Source organism: Phoxinus phoxinus, assembly GCF_949152265.1.
Source record: "Phoxinus phoxinus genome assembly, chromosome: 14".
In the NCBI taxonomy this organism is placed as follows: Eukaryota; Metazoa; Chordata; class Actinopteri; order Cypriniformes; family Leuciscidae; genus Phoxinus; species Phoxinus phoxinus.
Window position 1 is genome coordinate 4,539,623 of NC_136889.1, and position 27,375 is coordinate 4,566,997.

General features: G+C 36.1%; 3 protein-coding genes across 4 annotated transcripts in view; all 3 read right to left on the minus strand.

The window, feature by feature from the left end:
• LOC307010640 (collagen alpha-6(VI) chain) overlaps positions 1 to 2,854 on the minus strand; it is a 34,208-nt gene extending 31,354 nt beyond the window's left edge. Inside the window, exons 1-4 of one of the 2 annotated variants that reach the window (XM_079635484.1) lie at positions 2,760 to 2,854; positions 2,487 to 2,537; positions 2,063 to 2,095; positions 64 to 157 (exon numbers count right to left, since the gene is read on the minus strand). In XM_079635484.1, the coding sequence (XP_079491610.1) occupies positions 64 to 139 (76 nt within the window). In that variant the 5' untranslated portion in view covers positions 140 to 157; positions 2,063 to 2,095; positions 2,487 to 2,537; positions 2,760 to 2,854. The remainder of the gene's footprint in view (positions 1 to 63; positions 158 to 2,062; positions 2,096 to 2,486; positions 2,538 to 2,759) is intronic. The other variant, XM_079635483.1, reaches the window with a different exon arrangement.
• A 4,366-nt stretch (positions 2,855 to 7,220) lies between these two features.
• kop (askopos) lies at positions 7,221 to 17,246 on the minus strand. The gene is made up of 5 exons (XM_079636426.1): positions 17,118 to 17,246; positions 15,956 to 16,763; positions 14,559 to 14,703; positions 11,818 to 11,917; positions 7,221 to 8,053 (listed from the first exon to the last, which is right to left on the minus strand). Exons 2-5 carry the CDS (start codon positions 16,688 to 16,690, stop codon positions 7,927 to 7,929), a joined length of 1,107 nt encoding a protein of 368 aa, XP_079492552.1. The 5' UTR covers positions 16,691 to 16,763; positions 17,118 to 17,246; the 3' UTR covers positions 7,221 to 7,926.
• A 1,964-nt stretch (positions 17,247 to 19,210) lies between these two features.
• ldlrap1b (low density lipoprotein receptor adaptor protein 1b) overlaps positions 19,211 to 27,375 on the minus strand; it is a 50,305-nt gene continuing 42,140 nt past the window's right edge. The window contains exons 7-9 of the mRNA XM_079635393.1: positions 26,818 to 26,930; positions 26,389 to 26,423; positions 19,211 to 20,562 (exon numbers count right to left, since the gene is read on the minus strand). Coding sequence (XP_079491519.1) covers positions 20,433 to 20,562; positions 26,389 to 26,423; positions 26,818 to 26,930 — 278 coding nt within the window. The 3' untranslated portion in view covers positions 19,211 to 20,432. The remainder of the gene's footprint in view (positions 20,563 to 26,388; positions 26,424 to 26,817; positions 26,931 to 27,375) is intronic.

Here is a 27,375-nt window from a genome sequence, read left to right on the forward strand (position 1 = left end):
GAGCAACAATCAGACAAAACTGAACATAATCATCTCGTATGATCTAGTAAATTCTGCCCCTACCAAGTTGTTGGCCATTGCTGACAAGAAAACATAATGACAGAACAAGGAATCCAAGTAATCCCCAATCCTTCTCCATGCTTGAGTTCCTCGTTCCCTGAAAAAAAAGAAACCAATGAGGTTAAGTTTCTGCAACACTCGCTAGGGTAGTAGGGATGTCATTATATAAATCAAAGGACACAGAAATATTTCCACTTTCCCACTGATCTTTCCTGTTTTGAATGAAAAATAACACACAGAATGTTTGTAAAGACTGTCAGGTTGAGATATGAGATCTACAGTTTTGTGTGCATTACTGGGACTATGACCACTTATCCTTATGTCCTTACCACACAAGGGCCTTGTACCAAACGGCGCACTTTATGTTTACTTTGTTTATGGTTACTTGTGTAAACCATGGCCATCACAGGTCAGCAAAACCGCAACAAGTCCAATCAAACTTTATCAAATGCAAGAGTGTTTGCAGAAATTACACTGACTGCACACAAGTGTAACAACTAACGAAGCCTAGAAGGCCAAGACTCCATATCGTTTAATTGATTTAACACATCTTCTAGATACAAATACATGTCAAATGTACGCATGTCTCCAGACAAACATATCAAGGATGATCTAAAACCCATCCATTGTTGTATAATTGTTGATTATGTGGGCCAGCATTGAGGGGGTTCTCCTCTTTAGGGCTAATGTTTGTGGACTTCCTTAGTCTCTGAATTACTCTTAGATCCTTAGAACATCTGCCTAAAGTTAAGCAAAATATTTACATGAGATGAAGCTCCAGCGTCCAGCCCATCAGATGAAGAACAGGCAGACATCTCCAGCAGAGCGGCAGAACGTTTAGAAACATCACTCACTTTCAGGTTCTTACATAACTACTACAAAAAGCTAAACAATTTATGATTTATTTTATCAGTAATTTTGAATGTTATTTAATCAACATTTTTACAAAATATTTTAGCAGTATTGAGAAAATTATTAGTTTTATTAACATGCATGAGTATTTTGAATGAGGACACAAGTACTGTCTTGATCCGATCTTTTGTTAAAATGTTGTATCAAGAGGTCATATATTGATTTTCAAATGCTATTTAACACGCAATTGTCTGAATCTGAATATACAAAATGTATGTATAATACAATTGTTCAGTAATTGTGTGTATGTGTGTGTATTACAAATAATATTACAACTGATCAAAAGCAAAAGTCACTAAGATTAGAACATAATTCTAAGAAATTATGTAATTAATTTATATCTGAATACAGACTAAAAGTAGTTTTGCTCTAATAATTATATAAGGACCTCGATGCGAAGCGGAGCTTGAACATCTGACAGCTAAATAGCATGACAATCATATTTAAATTATAATTTTAAACAATCATAGGAATTATTCAATTCAATATTACATTTCATAAGCTTAAATGTCATATATAGACTTAGTATACTGTATATAATTTCATAAACAGAAGCATCAATATTTTAATGACAACATAAACCTTGTCTTGATATCATCTTTTCTTGAAATAACCAAACATTTTAAAATGCTATTCAACAGGCAAGCATCACAATTACCCAGATCTGATTCTGAATACATACAAAAACAGTAATAATATTTCAAATACATATTCATTCCAAGCCACTAACAAAAACAGAAGCAGCAAAAGGATTGTGTGTGCTCTATTCCCTAATGCGTTCAGGATCAGGCCTGAGTCTATTAAAATACTGGCTAGTGAACATGTGAGATCTGAACCCACAAAAAGAGTCTTGAATAAAACCCAAATAAAATATATACATAAAATGCTATGTGAACTTTTGTTAAAAACAAACCCAATGATCTTTTCTGTGAAGTTTTTCTTTGAAACATTTCAGGCATCTCTACAAGCTAAAATACTCGATCATAGTGTCATCATAATGCCTTTGCATGGATTATACTCAGATTACCTCAGTGCAAACCGCTCTGTGCTCTAAATATAATAAAAGAAGAGAGTAAAGAGGTGAACTTACACAGAACCCAGGCGCCGAAGGGACGAGTCCAACCTGAATGAGAAACTAAAAATCTGAAACTTCTCATAGAAACTTATCAAGCCACTCCTCAACACCATGATTTCCATTTTAGGAGAAGATGACTTTCAAGACATGCATATACAGACCACAGGGGTTAAAGCAAAAAAAAAGGTGGACTGGAACGCAGCCACCGAGACGCACACATCACGATACGATTCATAATTTGTTTATCTTCACCATCGAAAAGCTTGAATGCAATGTGTTCACATTCAACGTTTGAAATATTGCAGATGCTTACAGCTTCATGTTTGTTGCTTCCTTTAGCTCTTAGTTAATTGAATTGAATATTTCTATCATCAGTGCATTTATAACAATGCTAAAGGAATAGTTCACCAAAAAGGAAACCGTTTCATCATTTACTCACCCACAGGTCGTTCCACGAATGTACATGGTTGTTTTTGCTATTGAATAAGCTCTAAAATTACACACACACACACACACACACACACACACACACACACACACACACACACACACACACACACACACACACACACACTAATGTAAATATAAAGTATAGTATAAAGTATATATACAAGTATAGTCCAAATGATTGTGTACTTTTTTGCTTTTAATCCACACTGAGTGCATTAAAAGCGGATCATTTGATCCCATCATGGCCCGTTCCAGACAGTACCTGTATCTGTGGGTATTTCCTCTCAGTCTGTGGTCCATCAGCGAGAACACAAGACAGAATTATGGCTTCAGATTCCAGCTGCTCTTCCTAACAACATGTGTCTTGACTACTGCAGTCTGTATACAGATAAACACAAATAGACACGGTCCAACACCGCATGCAAGGCAGACTATAAACATAGATGAGCATAAAGTGACCATTTTAACCATTGTTTATGTCAGGCAAGAGAAGGATTTTATAATATGTTAAAACCCAATTTAAAACATGGTAATTTACAGAAACAAACCCAGGAACATTTTAAGTACTTGGGTACAATCTTTGATCGCACTTTAAGTTTTAATGTTAACTCAGAGAGTATTTTTAAGAGAGCTAATCAGCGATTATTTTTAATTAGAAAGTTGAGGAGTTTCAGGGTTAGTCAACACATTCTTGAGATGGCATATAAATACGGACCTGGTAGAAAGTATTTTACAGTTTAATATAACAGCTTGGTATGGCAACCTGAATGTGAAAGACAAAAACAAGCTTTCCAAAATTGTTAATACTGCAGGGAAGGTGATTGGCAAGTCACAAAGGCAGCTTGGGGATGTATTCGATAAGGTGGTACTCGGGAAGGCCAGATATCAGCAGTGGTGGACAGTAACGAAGTAAATGTAATTCGTTACTGTACTTAAGTAGTTTTTTTGCGTATCTGTACTTTACTGAAGTATTTATATTTGGGAAGACTTTTACTTTAACTCCACTACATTTCAAAGTCAAATATCTTACTTTTTACTCTACTACATTTTCAAAATCAGTCGTTCCTTTTATATAGTGGATAAAAACTTAACTGGTCAAACGAGCCAACAATCACAATACAGCGCGCGCTTTGATTTGAACTTGCCTTGACGGTATCTACCATAGACTGTAAAAAAATACTTATAAAATAAAATTATAAATTATAATTTATATATTTCCTTTATATAATTTCCTTTAATGTCATTAATAAAATTACATTAATTAGTCATTATATATATATATATATATATATATATATATATATATATATATATATGACTAATTAATGTCATTTTATTAATAGATTGGTGTGCCAAGAGTGACTCAAGAGTTTGAGTTGCTTCCATCTAGTCGTAGATTCAGGGTTCCAAGGGCGAGCCGGAACCTCTATAAGAGATCTTTTATTCCCCATGCCAAACAGGAACTTAATTTAAACTGAAAGCATTTTTATATGTGTCTGGTGTAGGTCGAAACCTACCTTATTTCAATTGGCTGCGCTGTTTTCCATTTTCTGTTGTGGTATGTTGATGGTGGTATCGTTGTATTCCTAATTGTGTGTTTTTTTAATGTAATTTTAACTGTGGTGTCACTGATGCATATTTGTTCGGAGAAGTCGAAGACAAATTTCCACTAAGGTGGACAATAAAGTCTAAATGAAATGAAATGAAACATTATCATCAGATTTATTCATCTTTTTACTGGAATTTGACTGTTCAGATGATCTGCTTGGATGTGTAAAGTGTTGGATTGGTTAAATCTTACTTATAGAAAATAGCTTGGCTAATTCTTTAATTTGTGCATCTTTAACACTGTTTTATTTATATTGTTAGTTCTCAACGTTTGGGTCATCGAGTTTGTTCTGATAGAGTCGATTCATCGTTTAAGGAGATTCTTGTTTAGTTTTGTATGATAAACAGTTTGGAGCTGTGCTGGGTCACCACTTGATGTCCAATTTAAAGTATCAGAAGTAAAACTAGTTGTGAACCACAGTTTCTGACGCATAGCTTCAGATCTAGAGTCTTGGACAATTTCATGAACAAGAGAAATCTTAAAATGAATAAAATTCCATGACATTGTATTTCATATATAACATTAATATGATGAATGTGAATATAAATGCAATGCATCATAATCTCAATCTCTGGACTACATAGCAGATTAATCTGTCCAATAACAGCCCACTTAAACCCTATTCGGACGGGATTAGTTTTACAAGGGTAGATGGAGTAGGCTAATGTGATTTTACCACAGGATGTCTGTAAAATTAAAAGGTGATCATGTTTAAGTGCTATAATCGGGTCCCCGCTGCATACTACCAACCCAGAAAACATGAAAAATTACAACCCAATAACTTTGTTTTGATATGCCTTTCTCTGCAAGCATATCCAAAAATAATCACCGGCACTTTATCTGCACGTTTACACCTTACACCCATGGTGTTGCAAGCCACAACAGTGTAACCAGTTCTAACAATGGCAAAAGTTCGAGCAAACCAGCAAACAGACACATTCTGGGGAGTGGGGACACCATATATTTATATTACATATTACATAATATGTCACATTTAATGGCCAATTCGCACGGGATAGGAAATATTAGTAAATAGCAAAAGTGGGAGCCTAGGGTAACTCGATTTACTCACCACCGTCACCTCCCTGTTCTTGCCATGTGCGTACTTGGTTGCTTCCTGATATCACTTGCACAAACATAATATAAACTAAAAATAACAGTTAGGTTCAAACGATTTAATTAAATTCTGATTGGATTCTGTTGGTAGCAAATAGGCACTTAAAGTTACCTAAAACTAAAAGAAGTTTCGTGGCTCGGACAAGTGCTTTCGCCCTTCTTTTTTATCTGAATTTGAATGCTTTTTCAAGCGCATCCATACTTGAAAAAACGCCGAAAATGTAATCTGAGGTCTTTTTTCCCGGACCTTTTTAAATCGCTGTAATGTTTACTTACGTTGTCAGTAAAGTTAATGATTACTTAGACACACACATTCGGACGGGACTATAACCACTGAGTAGGCTAGTTTTGGTAATAATTATACTATGCGGGGTCTTTGCCGGTTGCGTCGACAATATAGAGAGCCTAAGTCCCTCCCCTTCCGGTCGACCACCATGGGACCTTATTTCGGAAAAATATTGTATGGTAGTCAATGGCGAGAGACAACAAATATTTTGATCTCGTTTGAATTGTGCCCTGAATTACACATATGATGTTTGTCAATTTAAAAGATACATTTTAAAGTCAAGAAAGTCGCAGTTTGATGTAAAACTGTTGAGGTATAAGACTGTGAAAATACGTAATTACAAAGACTACAAACCCAGAAGGCGCACATGCGACGTCATACCTTTTCTCTCAATGAATGAAGCTAACTTTACTGAAGCTAACGTCTGTCATTTTTTCTATAGTCTTACATTATAATCCTAACGTTACGCCGTCATGCCTGACTCGTGTTTTGAGCCAGAATACACACATACGAGCAACGGATCTTGTGACGTAGGCTACATAGTGCGAGACGAGAGATGTAGTTCATCGAGCGATTTTCACATACAACTAAACGTTACTCTTCTGTTTTATGACAAACTGCGACTTTCTTGACTTTCATATTTACCTTTTAAATTGACAAACATCATATGTATAGTTCAGGGGACAGTTCAGACGGAATAAAAAGATAAGTTATCTCTCGCCATTGACTTCCATACATATTTTTTCCGAAATAAGGTCCCATGAGCCGGAAGCGGAGGGGCGGGACTTAGGCTCTCTATAGCCCCTGCTGGTAAATACCACACCATTAAACACATATCTTTCTCCATTAGATCCATGCAAAAATATTTAATTATAGTAGGCCTATGAGTCACGATGTTGTAAATTAGTAAATAAATTAGATTAAAATAAATGAATTAAAAACACGATTAAAATAAAAAACACAGCTAGATATGAATCTATTAAATTGACATACGGATTTATATATATATATATATATACACACACAACCTAATAGAAACAAATTTTTATATTAATAATACATTTTTCAGTGTATAAATTGGGACAACTTTATTAGAATGATTGTTGATGCCAGATGGAGTGTTTTTTAAAACAGAAACATGCCTTTTTCCCAATGAATGCTGTATGGCATCAATAGATTTGCTTGTTTGTAAAGGCAGGCTGAACACAAACAGGAACTTAAATTATATTTTTGACATTCCCATACATTATATTTCCATTTTTATGTTATATTACGGTCATTTTTACTTATGACCTCTACAGGAAACGGAATATAAACCAAAGAAAAAAAGAACACAAAGCTAAGCTTGAATTGCTAACAGGTGTGGTGATGAATAGTTTGCATGACTGAATAAAAAAATTAAAAAATGAACATTCAGAAATGTCTGACTTACAAAGTAACTTTAAGAACACAAAAGGACCAAAAATCACAATACATTTAAATGATCATGTCATTGACTATCAGAAGCATTGATTTATAGATAAGATTTATATTTTACATTTACCAGCCTTGATCAATTTGAACTGTAGCAGGTGCAGTCATTAATATTTTGTAAAAAAAAAAAAAAAAAACTAAGATGTCTATATACACCAGGGTTCAGTTTGCGCGCGTGTTAAGCGGCCTCTGCAAATGAGCAGGAATAATGCTAAAAGAGAGATAGAGAGAGACAGACAGACAGATAAAGTATTTTTTTTTATTTAAATGTATAAAGGTTATAAAACTGTAAGCAATGTAACAAATGAACATAACCAATCGAAAGATCACAACATTCAGTCGAACATCATTGTTTCTCTAAGGCCATTTTCCTGCTTACAAAATATAAAATCTTTTATCTATGCGCCCATTTATATGCATTTAATGCTAAAAAAATGGAACTGCAATCCTTCACAAAAAAGCTAAAGAAATGTTTTCTCTCGACAAAGCAAAATGAATTATGTACAAACATATAACTGAATGTACTGTACAAGGGGGAAAGGAAACAAATCAAACATTCAGCTTTAGTAAATTAGACAAATTTGTCTAGCTATTGAAACTAAAACTATATTAGCTGTAAATACCAAGGTGAATAAGCATAAGCGCTGGTTGAGGTAAAGGACTAAATTCAACTGAGAATACAGATCATGCAAATTCACAAACACACACACTTATATCGATATATATATATAGATAGATAATTAGCCCAACACCAGATGAAACATGCAGTACAAACGCACACCACACACTGTGAAATCACAAATAAACACACAAAAGCAGATCAGACTTCTCAGCGAGCAACTAACCAGCAGCATGAACCAATGATCCTCACCTTTATAACAATGACAAAGAGCAAATATATGAAATGACAACAAATATATATAACAATAAAAACAAATAAATAAATCAGAGCACTGGGCTTCTGCGGAAAATGTCTGGCACATTAACAAAGCGTCGATAGGCAAGAAGGTTTCTTTTCTGCCACTCGTCAAGGGAGACTGATGGACCTTTGATACGCGACTTACGGAAATTCCTACAAACAAATGGAGAAGAAAAAACAACAACACAATGACTGAAGGAAGACTGTAGAAGTGGGAATCTGCAGGTTTCACTCACTCAACCTAACTAAACATTCATAAGCAGAACTATATATGCTGCTTTGTTTGCTTTCTGTGAGATATTACTAAGTTATTAGTCTTGGATGTACAGAAATGCTAATCAAAAAGTTTAAACGCATGTCCATAATTCCTTGATTGCTTTAACTATTAATTTCGATAATAAAACTTTGTTATTTTAGAGTTTTTCTGATATTTCTAAATCTCACAGCTGCATTTTCATTCCTGTCAAAAAATGATATGTTTCTCTAATAATTTCCATTCAAATAGAACATCCTCTGGTTGCACATTTTAGCAGAGTTTGAAGGCTCCCCCTAGTGGAGGGACTGCATTAACAGACATAAAATCAAAACGAACTGAGGCTGGTCACTTTACATGTACTTTACATCAGATGGTCCCTTCCTCTTCCTGTCAAGTGAGCACTTCTAGGCAAGAATATGTTGGACTATAAAAGAAATGATAATACAAAAAATCTAGCTACAAAGACTAAATTAAGAAGCTAAACAAACAATACTTAGTTAAGATTTAAAGTTACTAAAGAGATTTCTCACCTAAAAATCATTAATTAATTACTCACCCTCACGTCGTTCCAAACCTGTAAGACAGATTTCTGTCCCTCCATTGACAGCTACGCAACGATCACTTCGACACTTCAAAAAGTTCATAAAGAGATTGTAAAACTAATCCATATGAATTGAGCGGTTTCGTCTAAATTGTCTGAAGAGACGATCACTTTATTTGATAGATTGAATTTAGGCTTGAAATTGAATTTAACCAATGAGGTTCATTCTCGTGTTACGCATCACGCTTGAGCTTCTGCAAGAACCAATGAGGTTCATTCTCATGTTACGCATCACGCTTGAGCTTCTGCAAGAACCAATGAGGTTCATTCTCGTGTTACGCATCACGCTTGAGCTTCTGCAAGAACCAATGAGGTTCATTCTCATGTTACGCATCACGCTTGAGCTTCTGCAAGAACCAATGAGGTTCATTCTCATGTTACGCATCACGTTTGAGCTTCTGCAAGAACCAATGAGGTTCATTCTCGTGTTACGCATCAAGTTTGAGCTTCTGCAAGAACCAATGAGGTTCATTCTCGTGTTACGCATCAAGTTTGAGCTTCTGCAAGAACCAATGAGGTTCATTCTCGTGTTATGCATCACGCTTGAGCTTCTGCAAGAACCAATGAGGTTCATTCTCGTGTTACGCATCACGTTTGAGCTTCTGCAAGAACCAATGAGGTTCGTTCTCGTGTTACGCATCACGTTTGAGCTTCTGCAAGAACCAATGAGGTTCATTCTCGTGTTATGCATCACGTTTGAGCTTCTGCAAGAACCAATGAGGTTCGTTCTCGTGTTACGCATCACGTTTGAGCTTCTGCAAGAACCAATGAGGTTCATTCTCGTGTTACGCATCACGCTTGAGCTTCTGCAAGAACCAATGAGGTTCATTCTCGTGTTACGCATCACGTTTGAGCTTCTGCAAGAACCAATGAGGTTCATTCTCGTGTTACGCATCACGTTTGAGCTTCTGCAAGAACCAATGAGGTTTATTCTCGTGTTACGCATCACTTTTGAGCTTCTGCAAGAACCAATGAGGTTCATTCTCGTGTTACGCATCACGTTTGAGCTTCTGCAAGAACCAATGAGGTTCATTCTCGTGTTACGCATCACGTTTGAGCTTCAGCAAGAACCAATGAGGTTCATTCTCGTGTTACGCATCACGTTTGAGCTTCTGCAAGAACCAATGAGGTTTATTCTCGTGTTACGCATCATGTTTGAGCTTCTGCAAGAACCAATGAGGTTCATTCTCGTGTTACGCATCACGTTTGAGCTTCTGCAAGAACCAATGAGGTTCATTCTCGTGTTACGCATCACGTTTGAGCTTCTGCAAGAACCAATGAGGTTTATTCTCGTGTTACGCATCATGTTTGAGCTTCTGCAAGAACCAATGAGGTTCATTCTCATGTTACGCATCACGTTTGAGCTTCTGCAAGAACCAATGAGGTTCATTCTCATGTTACGCATCATGTTTGAGCTTCTGCAAGAACCAATGAGGTTCATTCTCGTGTTACGCATCACGCTTGAGCTTCTGCAAGAACCAATGAGGTTCATTCTCGTGTTACGCATCACGCTTGAGCTTCTGCAAGAACCAATGAGGTTCATTCTCATGTTACGCATCAAGTTTGAGCTTCTGCAAGAACCAATGAGGTTCATTCTCGTGTTACGCATCACGTTTGAGCTTCTGCAAGAACCAATGAGGTTCATTCTCATGTTACGCATCAAGTTTGAGCTTCTGCAAGAACCAATGAGGTTCATTCTCGTGTTACACATCACGCTTGAGCTTCTGAAGAACCAATGAGGTTCATTCTCGTGTTACGCATCAAGTTTGGCAAGAACCAATGAGGTTCATTCTCGTGTTACGCATCACGTTTGGCAAGAACCAATGAGGTTCATTCTCGTGTTACGCATCACGCTTGAGCTTCTGCAAGAACCAATGAGGTTCATTCTCGTGTTACGCATCACGCTTGAGCTTCTGCAAGAACCAATGAGGTTCATTCTCGTGTTACGCATCACGTTTGAGCTTCTGCAAGAACCAATGAGGTTCATTCTCGTGTTACGCATCACGTTTGAGCTTCTGCAAGAACCAATGAGGTTCATTCTCGTGTTACGCATCACGTTTGAGCTTCAGCAAGAACCAATGAGGTTCATTCTCGTGTTACGCATCACGTTTGAGCTTCTGCAAGAACCAATGAGGTTCATTCTCGTGTTACGCATCACGTTTGAGCTTCTGCAAGAACCAATGAGGTTCATTCTCGTGTTACGCATCACGCTTGAGCTTCTGCAAGAACCAATGAGGTTCGTTCTTGTGTTACGCATCACGTTTGAGCTTCTGCAAGAACCAATGAGGTTAATTCTCGTGTTACGCATCACGTTTGAGCTTCTGCAAGAACCAATGAAGCTTGTTCTCATGCGTCAAGCAGGTTCGGTTGAGCTTTGGTTTTTATTCACAGATCAATGTTTATATTTGAATAAAAGCCTAAATTCAATCTGTTCATCATATAAAGTTGATCTTCAGTCTCTTTAGAAATTTTGGACATTTTTTGTTAAAGTGGTAGTTGTGTAGCTGTCAATGAAGAGACAAAAGATCTTCATTTGTCAACCAAAGATGAACTAAAGTCTTACGGGTTTGGAACGACGTGAGGGTGAGTAATGACAGAATTTATCCATCTATCCCTTTAAAGTCAAGTTTACGCATGTGACTTCTACATTACAGAATGTGAATCTATATTTGTTGTACCCCGTCATAAAACATCCAGACACAGTATGATGATGATAACTGGGTGTAAAATGTGCTTAAGTGTCATGAAAATTAGTCAATGAGTCTAAAAGTGAAAAATTTCTAAATAAATACAGAAATAAAGAAATGTGTGAATAAAGCAATAGAAAAAATGCAAATAAAAACAGAAAGTTATAAAAACTAATACAATTAATTTAGAACAAAATATAATTAAATTATTTTATTGTATTTGTTTTATCAAGTCATTTATTCCTTTATTTATTTTCCTATCATTACATTTATTTATTTAAAATTTCAAAAAGGCTGCATTTTCTATTTTCAAAACATAACTTCTTTTGATTATGGGGTGTAACATGTTCGTGACAGGTTTTGTGACATCTACTTGCGAGTGAGATCTGAAGGGTGTTGCCAGTGTGGGTCGTTCCTTCCAGTTTTCCGATTAGCAATGGAGTTCATCAAAGAATGAAGCTCAGTGATCGCACCTGCCAACACACGTCACAACACTAATCAACAGTGTCTTTCATATCACATTCATGTTTCTGCAGTGGAAAGCATGCTGCTGTAATATCAAAACTCTCTCAACTTAGTCTGATATGTGAGAAAACAAAGTGATCTTTTGTATAGGGCTGGGACGGTATGGAGTTTTTCTTAGCGTGGTTGAAAAGCAAGAAATTCCCGCGGCATAGCGGTAAACCGCTTTAAATCCATTTAAATTGCCTGGTATTAATACATAAGAAGCAAATATAGCAGACATATAATCAGGAGGCGGAGGCGCCCGTGCAATCTCTTGCATTGCATTTTGCAAGAAGACTTTAGTCTGTGAAAATATTTATTTATTTTTGTCCCCGTGCGCCGATCAAGAATTCTGGGGATACAACAGAGCCAGTAGGCTATACTATGGACTTTAACCGTTAAATATCTTTGCTGCATTGGATCAGTCTCCTTTCTAGAACAGCCAGGAGCTTTCTAGTAGGGGTAGGAATCTTTTACCATCTCACGATTCGATTCGATTCCGATTCTTGAGGCCACGATTCGATTCAAAATCGATTTTCGATTCAAAAAGATTTTCGATTCAAAACGATTCAATTCGATTTGATCCATAATGATTTCTAATCGGGTTTCTGATCATGATCTACTCTCATCTGCTTTGCTATACAGAATGACAAACGGAGACTTTAAAGTGTCTTTTTCACATTTATTAAGTTCAATTCTCAGGGAAGTGCCTTTTATCAAAAACATTGTCTGGTTCTCAATTGCTACTCATTAGTATCTAGCTATAAAATAAGTTGGAACAAAACAAAAGTGCTTCTTCATAATAGAAAATGGTTGAAAATAGATGCAGTTTACCACAAATATCATGTAGAACACAACCGGTGAAGACAAAAAAACATCTATATTTCTCAGTCAGACACAGTAACTTAAAGAATAACAAGTTATGAAAATAAAGAGCTTCTTTCAAAATGAATAATAGTCCTACCCCTAAGCTACCTGGCGATGAAGCAGCGATAGACCGAGTTTTTTTTTTTTTTTTTTGCCCTCTCGGAGTTGGCAGGGAGTTTTGTGAAGCACTGCAGTGTGCGTTGGTCTGCAGCTGGCGGCTGACTGTACGTTCACACCGCCGCCGACTTGAGCTGCAAAAAAGCTATGGGCGCCCTGTCAAGGACGCTTGTCAAAAAGTACGGGGAATCTTGTTGACGCTTTGGCCGCTCTGACGTAGCAGCATTCACAATGAAATGTAAACAGAAAAAACAAGCAATGCATTCGGCAGTTTAGGATGTCGCACAACATTTGTCAACACAGAAACCATTTCATCACTGGAGAGTTTTTTTTCCGACACCATCGTATTAAATGATTTTGATTCATATGCGCGAGGGAGAGAGAGAGAGCAGACAGCGCTCGGTTGAGTGCGCGCGCGCGGCCGGGGCTCTCTCTCTCTCTCTCTCTCTCTGCTCGTTCTTATGCCCTGTTAAACCGACAGGACTTAAAACACATGCAAATGGTAGGAACGAAAGATCTCCCTCTCATCCATTTGCTTCCTTTTTGTTTTAGTGATTTGCCGCTCACGTCCCGTATAGGCTAGTTACAAAAATGGAGGCGAACAGCCAGCTGATTTTATTTATTTATTAAATCGAGTCTTGGACATTTCAGATCGATTCTGAATCGTTGCCAATGAGAATCTAGATTCTTCTGTGAATCGATTTTTTTGGCACACCCCTACTTTCTAGCCTCGCGGCTCGCGGCAGCAGCGCAGTGCATCGCCCATAGACCTTAAAACAATCCGCGGATGGCGGGCGGGTACGGTTTTAAAAAATTGGTCAAAAAACAGTGCGAATGGATGGTGAATTTTGTGATGCGCTCGCGGATGAAATAATAGCCCATCCGCGCATCTCTAGAATGGAATCTATATTATGCGTCATGAAACATTGCGTTCCCCAACTCTTGAAAGGTCAGATTTTCTCCATCGTTTGATAAGCTTTGTTTAGAAAACCTTGAATCTATGTAAGACACAATGTCATTAGAAATAATCCAGGTCATTAGAATTAGAATCAATGAATCCATGTTATTAGACACAACGTGCACACGTGCAGGCCAATGTTTGTTTGTTTTTTGCGGTGATGACGGTGACGAGCTCAGACCCGCATTAGGCGTCACGTGACGGCGGTATTGCGGTAACCGTCCCAGCCCTACTTTTGTAGTCTGACTTTTCAAGTGTGAACAGACAACTTCTGTGAATGTTAAAGCCTAAATACAATTACCAGAAGTAGAAAGCTAAAGTTAAGCTACGTATTACAGTATGGTCGCAAGACTTCAACGTCACCACCATTAAGCTTCCAAACACTATTTCAATCTTTGTTGCAAATCTTAAAAACTTTAAAGTTTTAGTTAGAATAGTTTGCAAGAGTGAGTGTAAACACGACAAGGCTGTAAACATATATCCACAGACCTTATTTCAGGCATTTAACAAAAAAATCCATTCACTGACTTAGGGGATGATGGAAACAAAATGCGTCCAGGTTTTTCCCAACAAAAATACATCATCTCTGCAGCACTCTATCCTTTCTACAGGTTTTGGTACACACCTGGAAAAACACACATGTATGCTAGTTTGGTTAAGCGTGATACCGTTTGCTGCTCCATTCTGCTCCTTCATGTGTCTCTTCACCGAGTCCACATATGTTCTCTTGTTTCTCTCCCACTCCTCTTCACTACACAACACCACTGGTTTGCAGGTGGTCTTCGTGTCCGGAACCACCACTTTAGATTTCACCTGCTCAGTCGGCAAAAAAGCAGTTGAAAAAGTAGGAGAACACTTTGATGATGAGTAACATCTGTTCATGGCAAGTCTGTCATTCTTTAATACACTCTGAAGATACTTTACGCAGCTCTTTTGCATACAACAAGAGTTTACAGTGACTAGAGATGAGCATTTTTGTCAGTCTTCCCATTCGAGTACTTGATTGCAACACTGACATGTTCACAGAACTAAACAGAATCAACACCGAACTAAATTCAGCTGAATAATTATACTATTGTCTTTTTAGAGTTGAAAATGTATTTCATAATTGAAGAACTTTGCTCTATTAGTGTTATTTTCTTGTTTATTACTGTGAAGCTTCTTTGAAATAATATTTATTGTATAAAGTATATACTGTACATCAATGTGACTGGACTGAATATGAGTATGTATATTCATGAATGAGATTTGAGAGCTGTAGTTGAGGGAAAGACTGTCTGTTGCTCACATAAGGCTTCATAAGAATATGGTATATTTGGTAACACCTTACAATAATGTACTTTTAGTTAATAATTGATGCATTAGCTAACAATAACAATGAGCAATACAATTGTTACAGTATTTATTCATATTTTATACCATTATTTAATTAAAATAACTGTTCATTGTTAGTTCAGATCCATTAATTAAATGGATCTAAGAAATGTTTGATTTTAATAATGTATTAGTACATGTTGAAATTAATTAAATAATGAATTAAAGTATTTTGCATTGCTAGTTCATGTTACTAATTTAACTAATGTAACCTTATTAAGTGTTACCAAATATTTGTAAGGGTTTTTTAGCTTTAAAGGGATAGTTCACTTTAAAATGAAAATTATGTCATCATATACACACCCTCAAGTTGTTTCAAACCTGTATGAGTTTCTTTCTTCTGCTGAACACAAAGATATTTTGAAGAATGTCAGTAACCAAACAGTTGACTGGTCCCATTGACTTCCATAGTATTTTTTTTTTCCTACTATGGAAGTCAATGGGACCAGTTAACTGTTTGGTTGCCGACATTCTTCAAAATAACTTATTTTGTGTTCAGCAGAAGAAAGAAATTCATACAGGTTTGAAACAACTTGAGGGTGAGTAAATTATTATAAATTCACAAATAGTCTCTTTTTACGTTACATCACGGGCGAAATAAAAGCAACAGGTCTGAAACCACATCAGGGACAGTAAATAATGACAGAAACCAGTGATAATGCTACAAATGTATGAAAGATGGAGCTCAAACCTGGACCTGAAGGGGCAGCGTGCTTTCAAACGTATCCGAGGCACTTTTTTCATTTCGGCCACTGTCCGATGCCTCGGGCCCGGTCTGCTGACTGACCGACAACAGCTCTTCTTCCTCTTTCAATGAGACGGCTGATTCTGGGGGCGTGCTTTGAGACTTTGAGATAAAATCGTTCTGCGAGACCTCCCTGATCTCACCCTTCCCAGTTCCCTGAGAGCCGACAAAAGGAACAGAACTGCAAGCATCGAAGTTCAGGAACGCACACAGTTTTATCTCAGCAGACGAAACCTCTCTGTCCCATTTCAGAACCGGTATCGGGGAGGGAAGACTCTCCCAGTCTCTATCTACATGGTTCTGTTTGCAATTGGACATAGGGGTGGACACCACAGGGGACAAAGATTGATTGACCTTTGACCGAGGTGGTGTGAAGTCTTTTGTGATTAATAGTGGCTGTAGAGGTGTGGATCCCTGCGATCCGGACTGGAAGTCCGAGGAACAATATCCAAGATCTCGGGAGCATGTTCTAGTGATGCGCTGCCTTTTTAGGGGGGTCTCGCAGATCTCATCAAGAGATGAATCATTATGGCGTCTCTTCTGTGCTCTGGATTCATTATTAGAAATGTGTACTTGTATGTTGTTGTAAATAGGGCTGTTGGCATTGTGCTGCTTAGAGCACACCAAATGTGAATATATTGATAATGGTTTTAAGTGAAAAGGGTAATCTCCATTAAACATTGTTATTATTCAAGATTGGAAGAGGAAGAAGTGCTGTCTGGTCAGTTTTATCAAAGCAGGAAAGTGCATGAACCTAAGAAAGAATAATGTTTATTATTAGTAGATTAGACGAATGTCCATGTAGACTTCGTGGAGTCACAATTCAAAATCGTCGGTTTGATGCACATTTAATATTCCCTTTTTATGCTAACAATGAAACGCATCAGGTCAAACAGATGTTCACGACAGTGACACTAGTCTGAAACTAATTGGTTCAGATAGATATGTGCACGAGAGACTTGAAAGCAACCGATCGTCGGTTTTTTTATTTTAAATAACTGATCCTTTGGGCGAAATGCGTTCCGCGCGCGTGCTATAAGTTGTTAAAACACTCAAATACTACTTGAAAATTAACTATTTAGTTTGGATTACAACTTTAACATTTTACCTGTCGATAGAGCTTGCTTTGGAAATTGTTATTTAGTCTGCCGTGGAGTTTCATCCATCACCAACGAACGTGATCCGCGCGGTTACACCTGATATTTATAACCTCTCAGCCGCACTTCGTCTTATGATTGGTTGGAAACAAGAGCATGTGATTTTAGATTTTTTGAATTTTTTTCACTTTCACAGTATTTAAAATAGTACATAAATATACGCAAGTAAAGAAAATGTACCTTATAACACACACACACATATATAAAATATAATCATCTGAATGTATTAATCCCACTGGTGAAAACGTGGAACTCATGAATATTAATTACGTAATGCGAGGGTCGGTCAGTTACTCCTAATGATTGTCTGAAAGTATTCACTTTCACAATGTTCAAAATAGTATACATATATACACAATTGAAGATAATTAACCTTATAATATATAAATCAAATACAATAAACTGAATTTATTAATCCTACTGGTAAAAACCGGTAAAAACGTGGAACTCATGAATTTTAATGACGTAACGCGAGTGTCGGTCAGTGATTGGCTGAAAGGCAGACGTTGGTAAGTGAGCGCTTCGTTTGAAACAGAGCTGGCTTGAAAGTGGGTTGTCATTTTTATTTATTTTTTAGTTTAAAGTCTTGCGTTGGTTCTGTCCAGGTTCTGTCCATACAGTCTATGGTTCTATCCCAAGTGCAGAGACGACTTAAAAAATGTGCATTAGATGTGAAGTGATTGGTGCTCCATCAAATACAATGAATATTAATAAATGGCTCGTGAAAACTACGTGACGACACCCTTTTTTGAACTAATGGCCAACTTTATTATCCACTGAATTGAAACCATTATTTAAAAATAATTACTTGGACTCGTATTAATTACCACTCTACCGTTTAAAGGGATAGTTCACTTTAAAATGAAAATTCTGTCATCATATACACATAGGGTTGCCACCTTCAGTGTGGCAAAATAAGGGACACCCATCCCCCCCCCCCCCCCCCCATAGAGCTTTTCGACCATTTTTAAAATATAATTTTACAAATTTAATGTTTGCCACTTTGCCACTGTTTATGTGTGTTTTGCGTTGTTTTGCATTTTGAGGATGACTTATGTCCATTTTCTAAACAGGGTCCTACCTTGATGTAATTTGATTCTAATCATAATGTAACATTATTGAAAAACAGATTTTTATCTGTACAAAAAATGCTCAACTTTGACAAAAAGTCTTTTTTATTGTTATAATTGTGATTTCATAATATGTAGGTAGGAATCCAAATAAAAAACTAGTGAAAATATGTATTTTAGTCAAATAGCAAATTGTGTAGCTCTGCAGCCATCTAAAGTGATAATTTTTTTACTTTTAAAAATGCATTTTCCAAAATATGGGCAAAAATCTTACTCTTAAACCATGTCATCCATATTATCCATATCCATGAACGTTAGAAATGTGGGTATTTTATAAAGTGAATTTTACTTTTTTTTTTTTTTTTTTTTTTAACTGGTCCCATTGACTGCCATAGTATTTTTTTTTCCTACTATGGAAGTCAATGGGACCAGTTAACTGTCTGGTTACCGACATTCTTCAAAATATCTTCCTTTGTGTTCAGCAGAAGAAATAAATTCATACAGGTTTGAAACAACTTGAGGGTGAGTATATGATGACAGAATTTTAATTTTAAAGTGAACTAATCCTTTAACGTCCACAACATAACAGCACTGCATTAGTCTCACCACTAGAGGGAGTTATGTCAAAACAGTAATCACCACAAAGCACTTTTATCAGTTTTAATTCATGAACATCAAATGATTAATGCAAACAAACTAAGAGTTGAGAGTTATAATTTACTCTTATGAAGACTAAATACAAAGACAAGCATCAATGTAAACCATAAAAGAACCGACTGCATTTTTCTCTCAATCAATCAAATCCACATCTATATAGATCAGCGTTTGTTACTCATTTATGATGTTTATATTTCAACATAAGCAAGTGTTTAAGTTGATGAGAAAATAGTATATTGCTGTGCTTGTCATAAACAAATTTGGGTAGAATACGTTATGTTACAAAATTGGTGTTTCCATTAAAAAAACACAACACATAAATCAAATTTTGCTTTATTTAGACACTACCATGATGATAATACCATGCTTTTTCTTCAAAGTCCTTATAATACCATGATATTACAGTCTGACACTTCCACAGTATTTTATCGGATGGGTTGTAAGGATAACCTAATGAAGAATAACCAATAGCAGGCATTTGTTTCAAAAGGCCTAAACAGAAATTAAATGATGAGGTTTAGAAATAGACGAAGAGAGGAGTGCAAAAATACATTTTCATAGAAAAAGATAAAATTGTCTCATATAAATACCCTGCCTTCTCTTATTATGTATGCTGTAACGTTCGTTTAGTCGTTTTTCATTAATCTTGTGTTTGTATGAGGGCAGACAACTTGCATACACAAAACCTTCACCACTTCAGAGCATTAAAAAAAACAATCCCACTCCACACAAACCTCAAACATGACATTTAACTCTTTAGTATGCATATAAATCTCAATTTATATTCTGACATTCGACTGCATAGAATCGCAAAGCTAGCCTCAGCAATCAAATCCCTTAAAATATTAATAATAAATGACAAAACATGATAGTTCACTGTAAAAAGGGATCAGTTGACTTAACTTAAAACAATTGAGGAAACCTGTTGCCTTAAAATTATTAATTATTATATTTTTAAAAATATTTTTTATATACCGCCGTCGGTGTATGAATGAGTGAATGAATGGGTGAATGTGAAGCAATATGTAAAGCGCTTTGGTGGCCATGGGTCTGTTAAAACGCTAAATAGATGCAGTCCATTTACCATTTAATAAATGGTAAATAAACGTAATGCTTTATCAAAAATAAAGTAATGTGGAATTGTCAAGTTCACATAACTTAATTTTTTAAGTTAAGCATTACGTTTATTTATATAATAATTTTAAGGCATTGGGTTTACTAAATTTTTTTAAGTAAGCGAACAACACTTTTTACAGTGTTATTGTCATATACATTATCTTTATGTTCGTACACATACATTAAAGAAAGTAAAAGTAACTTATAGGAAGTAACAGAAAATATAAATGTACTTAAAAAAATGTTGGAAAAAAAAAAAGAAAAAAAATGTTTATACTGTATTGCTTTGGTCTGTGCTTTTGTTGAAGTTCAGTTTGCCAAACTGAGACGCGGTATCAGTGACGGCCACCAGAGGGCGCCCGTGTGCCGAGCTGCCGCGAGCTCGATCCCTCTCATCAGCTCGTTCCTCTCGCGAAGCGTCGATCAGAATCCGAACGCGTCCTCGGCTTCGGCTTTGTCCCAGTTGCTAGGCGACAAGCACTCGTCAGGGTTGAAGTCCTGAGGGTTTACCCCAATGTCCAGCACCTGGGGGTTAGTGCGAGACTCAGCGAGTCTTTGGGGGAAAACACACAGACAGAAACGCGTGAGAGACAGAACCAAACCGAAAACACACGGCAGCAAAACATCAGTAGCGGTGCAGATCTTGTTAGGAGCTGTAGAGGCTGGGGAAAACATATGCAAAACAGAAACAACACTTTAAATATGCATGGCAAATTTCTCCCTGATCTGGAGTTCCTCGTTATTTAAAGAGCAAGATAAAATAGCGTTTAGCCCATTTGTAGTCTCGCATGTCATAATAAATACGATTTTATCAAACTAAAAATACTCGTTTTCGTTGAAATTTAAATAAAGCTGAGATCAAAATATAAACATTAAATGAAAAACTTAAAGGGTTAGCTCACATTAACAAAACATCACATAAACTCTTAGCCTAATTTAAGTGGTTTAAACTCAATTTTATGAAGTGAAAAAAAAAATTAGTGCTTTATTTACAAAATATTAAAGTCCCCATGAAATCAAAAATGAAGTTTTTTGGCTTTTTGTGTGAATATGTTAGTCTTATTGTTATCTATAAGCTAGTGTGCTCCAAAACAATAACAAAAGTTGCATTTACAAGATATAAGTGTTCAAAACAGTCTCTCATTTCCACCAATAGGGATTAATGATTTTGATGACATCAATCTGCACTTCAGTTTCTCATCAGATTTTCTGTCCAATCAAATGCTCTCTATCTGAAGCTCCGCCTCTTATATTATAAATTGACGCTGAAGCTGCGGCTGAAATCGGTCCCTTGTTCACACCATTACTATTTTCTACATGGTGAATGGCACACAGTGCACTATATAGGGGATAGGGAACAGAGTAAATATGCTGGATTGACGCGAGAGCAGACGTTATTGAGTGAATGCGCATTGGAAATGCACATTTTGTAAATGAAGCGTTAAAATATGTTAGTTTTTTTGCAAACAAAGTACTCGTGTCACTTCATAAAATTAAAGTTAAACCACTGCAGTCACATGGTTTACTTTAATGATGTCTTTACTGCTTTTCTGGGGCTTGTTGAAAGTTTTAGTTGCCTAGCTGTCAATGGAGGGACAGAAAGCTCTCAGATTTCATCAAAAATATCTGTTCTGATGAAGATGAATGCAATTACAGGGTTGGAACGACATGAGGGTGAGTAATTAATGACAGAATTCTCAGTTTTTGGGTGAACTATGCCTTTAAACTTGAAAAAAATGTAATTATGAAAATTAGAAATGTTGCTTTGGCAACAAGTTTAAATTGAAGTACTAAAATTACTAAACTTAAAATAAAATTAAAGCTAAAAAAAATATATATATATATATAAGAGACTAAATTCAAATGACAAAACACAACAAAATCAATAAAACAAACTAAAAACAAAATCTAAACTGAAAAAAAAAAGCGAATTAAAAAAATAATGAATACTAAAAAAGTATAACACTAAAATAATATGGCGTGAGCATAAATGCTTCATATTTAGGGTTGGGAATCATGAACAAGTTCTTATTTATGATTTAATAAGATGAGAAAGAAAGACTGGGCACTGTGAAAGAATATAAAATAAGTAAATGCCCACACAGAGTGACCAGTCTGGTTTCGGAACTGATTCTTTTAATGAATCTGTGAAAAAGACTCAAATCAGCCTTGAGTTCTCAGTTTGAATCAGTTCAAGATTCACACGTTCACAACTGAGTTTTCTTAGTATACTTCAAGTATAAAACAACTATTATTCTTTTAGAACATCAGCTTTCTCTAAGGAATCACGAATGGAATCTTAAAGTGGAATTGGAATCGCAAACAGAATCGTTACATTCCTTATGATTCCCATCCCTAGACAGAGCTCAAGAATATTTCATAGGTTGCACAAAAATATGCCAGTTGTCTTTTTGTTCTTTACTACCCTAAATATAGAGGCAGAAGTCTGTGAATGAATGTCAAATCATGAGTAAGTCAAACTGTTGAGGACCTGGAATGAAACTGGGCTGTGGAAAGTAACAAAAAATAGAGGAACATCTCTGGGAATATCACTTCGGTAACTCTGTCACACAGCCTCAATGCACTTTAGTCAAGGTAGACACCTTTTTAAAAAAAAAATCAAGTCTCATGCTCGCCAAGGCTGCATTTATTTGATCAGAAATGCAGTAATAATGTGAAATAATAACTTTTTTCTATTGTAATACATTTAAAAATGTATTTATTCCTGATCAAAGCTGAATTTTCAGCATCATTATTTCAGTCTTCAGTGTCACATGATCCTTCAGAAATCATTATATATACAATATACTTCATATTTTTGTGCAAACCGTGATACTTTTTTTTTTTTTTTTATTCTTTGAATAATAGAAAGTTCAAAAGAACAAATATTTTAAAAATTATACATTATAAATCTATTATTGTCACTTTTGATCAATTTAATGCATCCCTGCTGAAAAAATAAATACAAAATCTTACAAAAGTCACACTTTTGATTGGCAGTGTATGTTGTTCTACTGATAAAAGAATAACATAAAAGTGCTAAATATTAAGAGTAAGTTAATTCATGAGTGAACTACTTCTTTAAATACAGCGTCTACCCAGACTGAGGTCCATAGTAACAGACTTTGTGAAAAGACAGTGGCGGGAAAAAGACATCTGATCATAGGATGAAGTAGGAAAATATGAAGATGATATTTCTACAAATCTTGGCAAAGAACCCTGCCATGAAGTCATCAATATCCACAGAACAGGGTTTTGAGCCATGAGGAGGAACATGCCTGACAGGGAACAGATGGACTACTGTAGTTCACGGTCGTGGATGATGTGAAAGAGTGGATTGTGACGGATGAGGACTACAGCTCAGGCCAATGACATTTTTTTACCTGTGTTGGACTCAAAACTATCCAGACTGCGGCTGAGGGGGAATAAACAACATCAGCGTGAGAAAACAGAGACTCCATGTCATGTGAGCGGCACGAATAGTCAGGATGTCTTAGTTTGCTGTCGTCTACATAATAAAACTTCCACATTTTGATACTTTTATACCCGGCATGAAACAGAAGTGTTTTCTTCCCTATTGTGACGTATATTCAATTGAAATGGCTTCTCGGACAAGGAAAATGTGGGGCGGGACTTGATTTTGTCCATGGGAAATTAGTTGTACGGTTGTGGTTTGCTATTGGTGGATCTCATGTGAGTGACAGGTTGCCTCGCCCTCACGCCAGTCAACATCATCAGAGAAGAGATGTCCTCTTAAAGATTAAGAGGGCATATTAATAAAAAAATAATAATGATGTACATTGATCAATCATTTATAATAAATGTTCCTTTAAAAAAAAGGACTTGTCAATTTTGATTTTAAATGTCCTAGACCTCCAGATCCAGTCAAGTCAAAGGTTACTACCGAGCAGATGTTGAGGAATTGAGGTCAGAGTTACAGCGAACTGATTAAAACAACTGAAGTTGACCTCTCGGTCATAAAGATAAACGACTGTAAGTTCCCTTTCTGCGTAAAACTAAAGCCATTAACCATTATTAGTGGTGTTTGACTACTATTGCTCACACTTAGGGTTAAAGATTTGAACAAACTCCCAAGCATTAAACTTGGGCGAATAACCGGTGTTGTTATTGTTAACTAAATTTTAATTCAGCAAAATAATATATATATATATATATATATATATATATATATATATATAGATGAAAAACTGACTGACACAATTAAGTTGAAGTACTAAAATTACTCGAATAAAAATAAATAAAAGCTAATCGAACTGACAAAAGTACAAAATTACTAAAAAAATTACAAGGATTTGCATTTAGAAATGCAAAATTAATTACAATACAACAAATACTATCCACTCAAGGTTTTCTTATTTAAATATATAGTAAATAACACATAATAGTATATTCACAATCTTAAAATACACAGCACTATCTACTTTCCTTAACCTCAACACTGCAAATAACGCAACTTTAAAGTTTGTTTCTTTATATTGGGCAAAGAGGTCAAGCTGACATTTAGATCTTCTATTGGTCAGATGTAGTCATTACATTTTTATTTTAGCATCAAGCATACAGTGATGTACATAAATGACCGTAATATCTCTCAGCCCACTGTGTTTTGGATGATAAAGCGTCAGAAAATGCTAAAACAGCTTTTGGGTTTTGATGGAGAGCACTTCAATAGTCTTTAATCAGAGATTTACTCTATCCTCGATTCATCCTTGATTGGAAAAGTTCTCGCATGTCGGAGATCTACAGCGTCTCTCCTCACACGTACAGGGTGAAAGCATGTTAAATGGAGATTAACGAAGTACTGAGTTTGATTAAAAGCCAACGCTTTTAATTACTGCACACGACAAATAATCAGCGGCGAGCGGCGATGGACTGAACCCCCGCTGCTGTAAAACAGCTCATCTCATGTCGGCTAATCTCTCGGGAGCGGCGCTCTGTGTGTCTGAATGAATAATGACCATCATTACAAATCGTTAAACAGCTGTTGTTTGGTTTACAGAATAAAATGACTGTTAATTAGTGTCATTACGATGTCACAGTATGCAAATAATAGTAATTCAAAACATGACCTAATCATTTAGCATCACAACTGTATGTATGGTTTGTGTGTATAGGCAAGCAGGAACTTGCCTATTATCCCAATAAAAATCACATTCTCCAAATGGGCTCATATTATGAGGGATCCAATTTTCCTTAATATTTTTAAATTAATGCTGAAGTTTGTAATTTTCCAGTTTTAAAATGAATGCGTAGTGTGTAGAGACGGTTACAAGTGAACGACTTGTTTTATGTGGCGATATTAAAGCATATGTCAAATTCATAGCTCCATTAAAAAAAGGCTGGTTGAGTAAAAACAGTTAATTTTTGTATTTTGTTAAAGGTTTAGATTGTGTACCATTCGCCATTATCAAATTTAACGCAGCTCTTAACATGGCTGAGAAACACCACCCTGAACTTGGCAGACGATGCAATATGGCTCATTCTATATTGTGCCATATGCAAAGTTCAAGGGCCCATAAAAAAGAAGTATAAAGTTAAAAGTGTTTAAGATTTTGATTTTTGTATAGTGTGTTAGACTGTGTATCATCTCCTATTGTTATATTTAATTCCACCTTTAACATGGTGGAGAAAGGCCACCCCAAATTGGGCAGAGGATGCAGTATGATGGCTTGTTCTGTATTATGTCACATGTTTAAGCGTCCATAAAAAAGATTGATAGAGTAAAAAAATAATAATTTGAGACTTAGACTGATTATCATACCCAATTATCAGATTTGATACAAACATAAGCAAGGCTGCCTTGAATTTGGCAGAGGGCACAATATGATTGTTTATTCTGTATTATCCATAAAAAAAGATTGATATTTTGATATAGTATTTATTTGCTTCTAACGAATAAGCTCAGCAAAGCACTGTTATTAATTTAAAAGAAAATGTCAAACATGGATTTTCTGAAACTCAAGCATTTAACTGTGGCTTTCTACTTTTCAGGAGCAGCATAGAGGCGTTAACCAGTGAAAGTCTATTGAGAACTTGTTACACAGACTTTTGCACCTCTGTGTCGACTCAAGATGTCTTTTTCTTTTCTATCAAACACAGGAACTTTGAGTGGAGCTTAAAATATTCTGGATTATGTAAGGCCAACCAAAAAGAGTTTATTCTCAGATCTGAACACGTCCATCACAAATACCGCTGTGGTCACATAATAGAGAGCCAGGAATAGTTGTGCCCTATACTCCACATCTGAGCTAAAGTTACAGTAAGCTCCATTAAAATCCACTGTGTACGGTGTTATTGTGTGAAAGTGCAGTTTGGTATATCAGTTACATTGAGAGATTTATTCAGATATCATTTTACTAACCTTGAGAAAGCCTCATCTAGACCATCCTCAAGTTCCTGCAAAAGACAGATTAAAAAGTCCTCATTACTACAGCCAAAACTAATGTGCTGTTGAATATGTATAAATATTGCTGTATAAATATGAATATAAATTAATTTGTAAATAAATAATTGTTATAATTAAAACATTGGCATGTAAACTACATTAAACTACATTATTGTTGACGCTTTAATAATTAATTAATAGTAGTGAGTTGTGGTGTGAGTGTGTGTGTGTGTGTGTGTGTGTGTGTGTGTGTGTGTGTGTGTGTGTGTGTGTGTGTGTGTGTGTGTGTGTGTGTGTGTGTGTGTGTGTGTGTGTGTGTGTGTGTGTGTGTGTGTGTGTGTGTGTGTGTGTGTGTGTGTGTGTGTGTGTGTGTGAGTGTGTGTGTGTGTGTGTGTGTGTGCTTACCCATACAGTGTTGTTGTTCTCTGTGCTGAGGTTCGGTACAGGGTGTGTGGCGTCTTTTCCTGAGTGATCTTTTACTCCACATTCAAAGTCCAGTAGATCCCCAGTGGCCACTTCTACACACACAATAAAAATAATGACAAAATAAATAGAAAAATATAAATAAATAAGTAAAGACAAAAAAAATTAAAAAATAAATAAAAAAATAAATGCAATAAATAAATGTATTTGATCCAAATATTGTGAAATATCATTACGATTTAAATTAGCTGTTTTCAACTTGAATATATTTTAAAAATCTAATTTATTCCTGTGATGCAAAGCTGAAACTTTTTAAGCAGCCATTACTGACTGGATGGAGGGATGGATGGAGGGACGGAGGGATAGAGGGACGGATGGATGGACGGACGGATAGAGGGATGATGGATGGAGGGATAGATGGATGGATGGATGGACGGACGGAGGGATAGAGGGACGGATGATGGATGGAGGGATAGATGGGTGGAGGGATGATGGATGGAGGGACAGATGGAGGGAAAGAGGGATGGAGGGATGGATGGA

Coding starts and splice junctions, on each gene's coding strand:
- kop (XM_079636426.1), bottom strand. CDS start 16,690: ATGTTTAATGGAGATTACCCTTTTCACTTAAAACCATTATCAATATAT. Junction 14,704..15,955: donor CGCTGCCCCTTCAGGTCCAG/GTTTGAGCTCCA, acceptor CCGACTGAGCAG/GTGAAATCTAAAGTGGTGGT. Junction 11,918..14,558: donor GCAGAATGGAGCAGCAAACG/GTATCACGCTTA, acceptor GTGTGTTGGCAG/GTGCGATCACTGAGCTTCAT.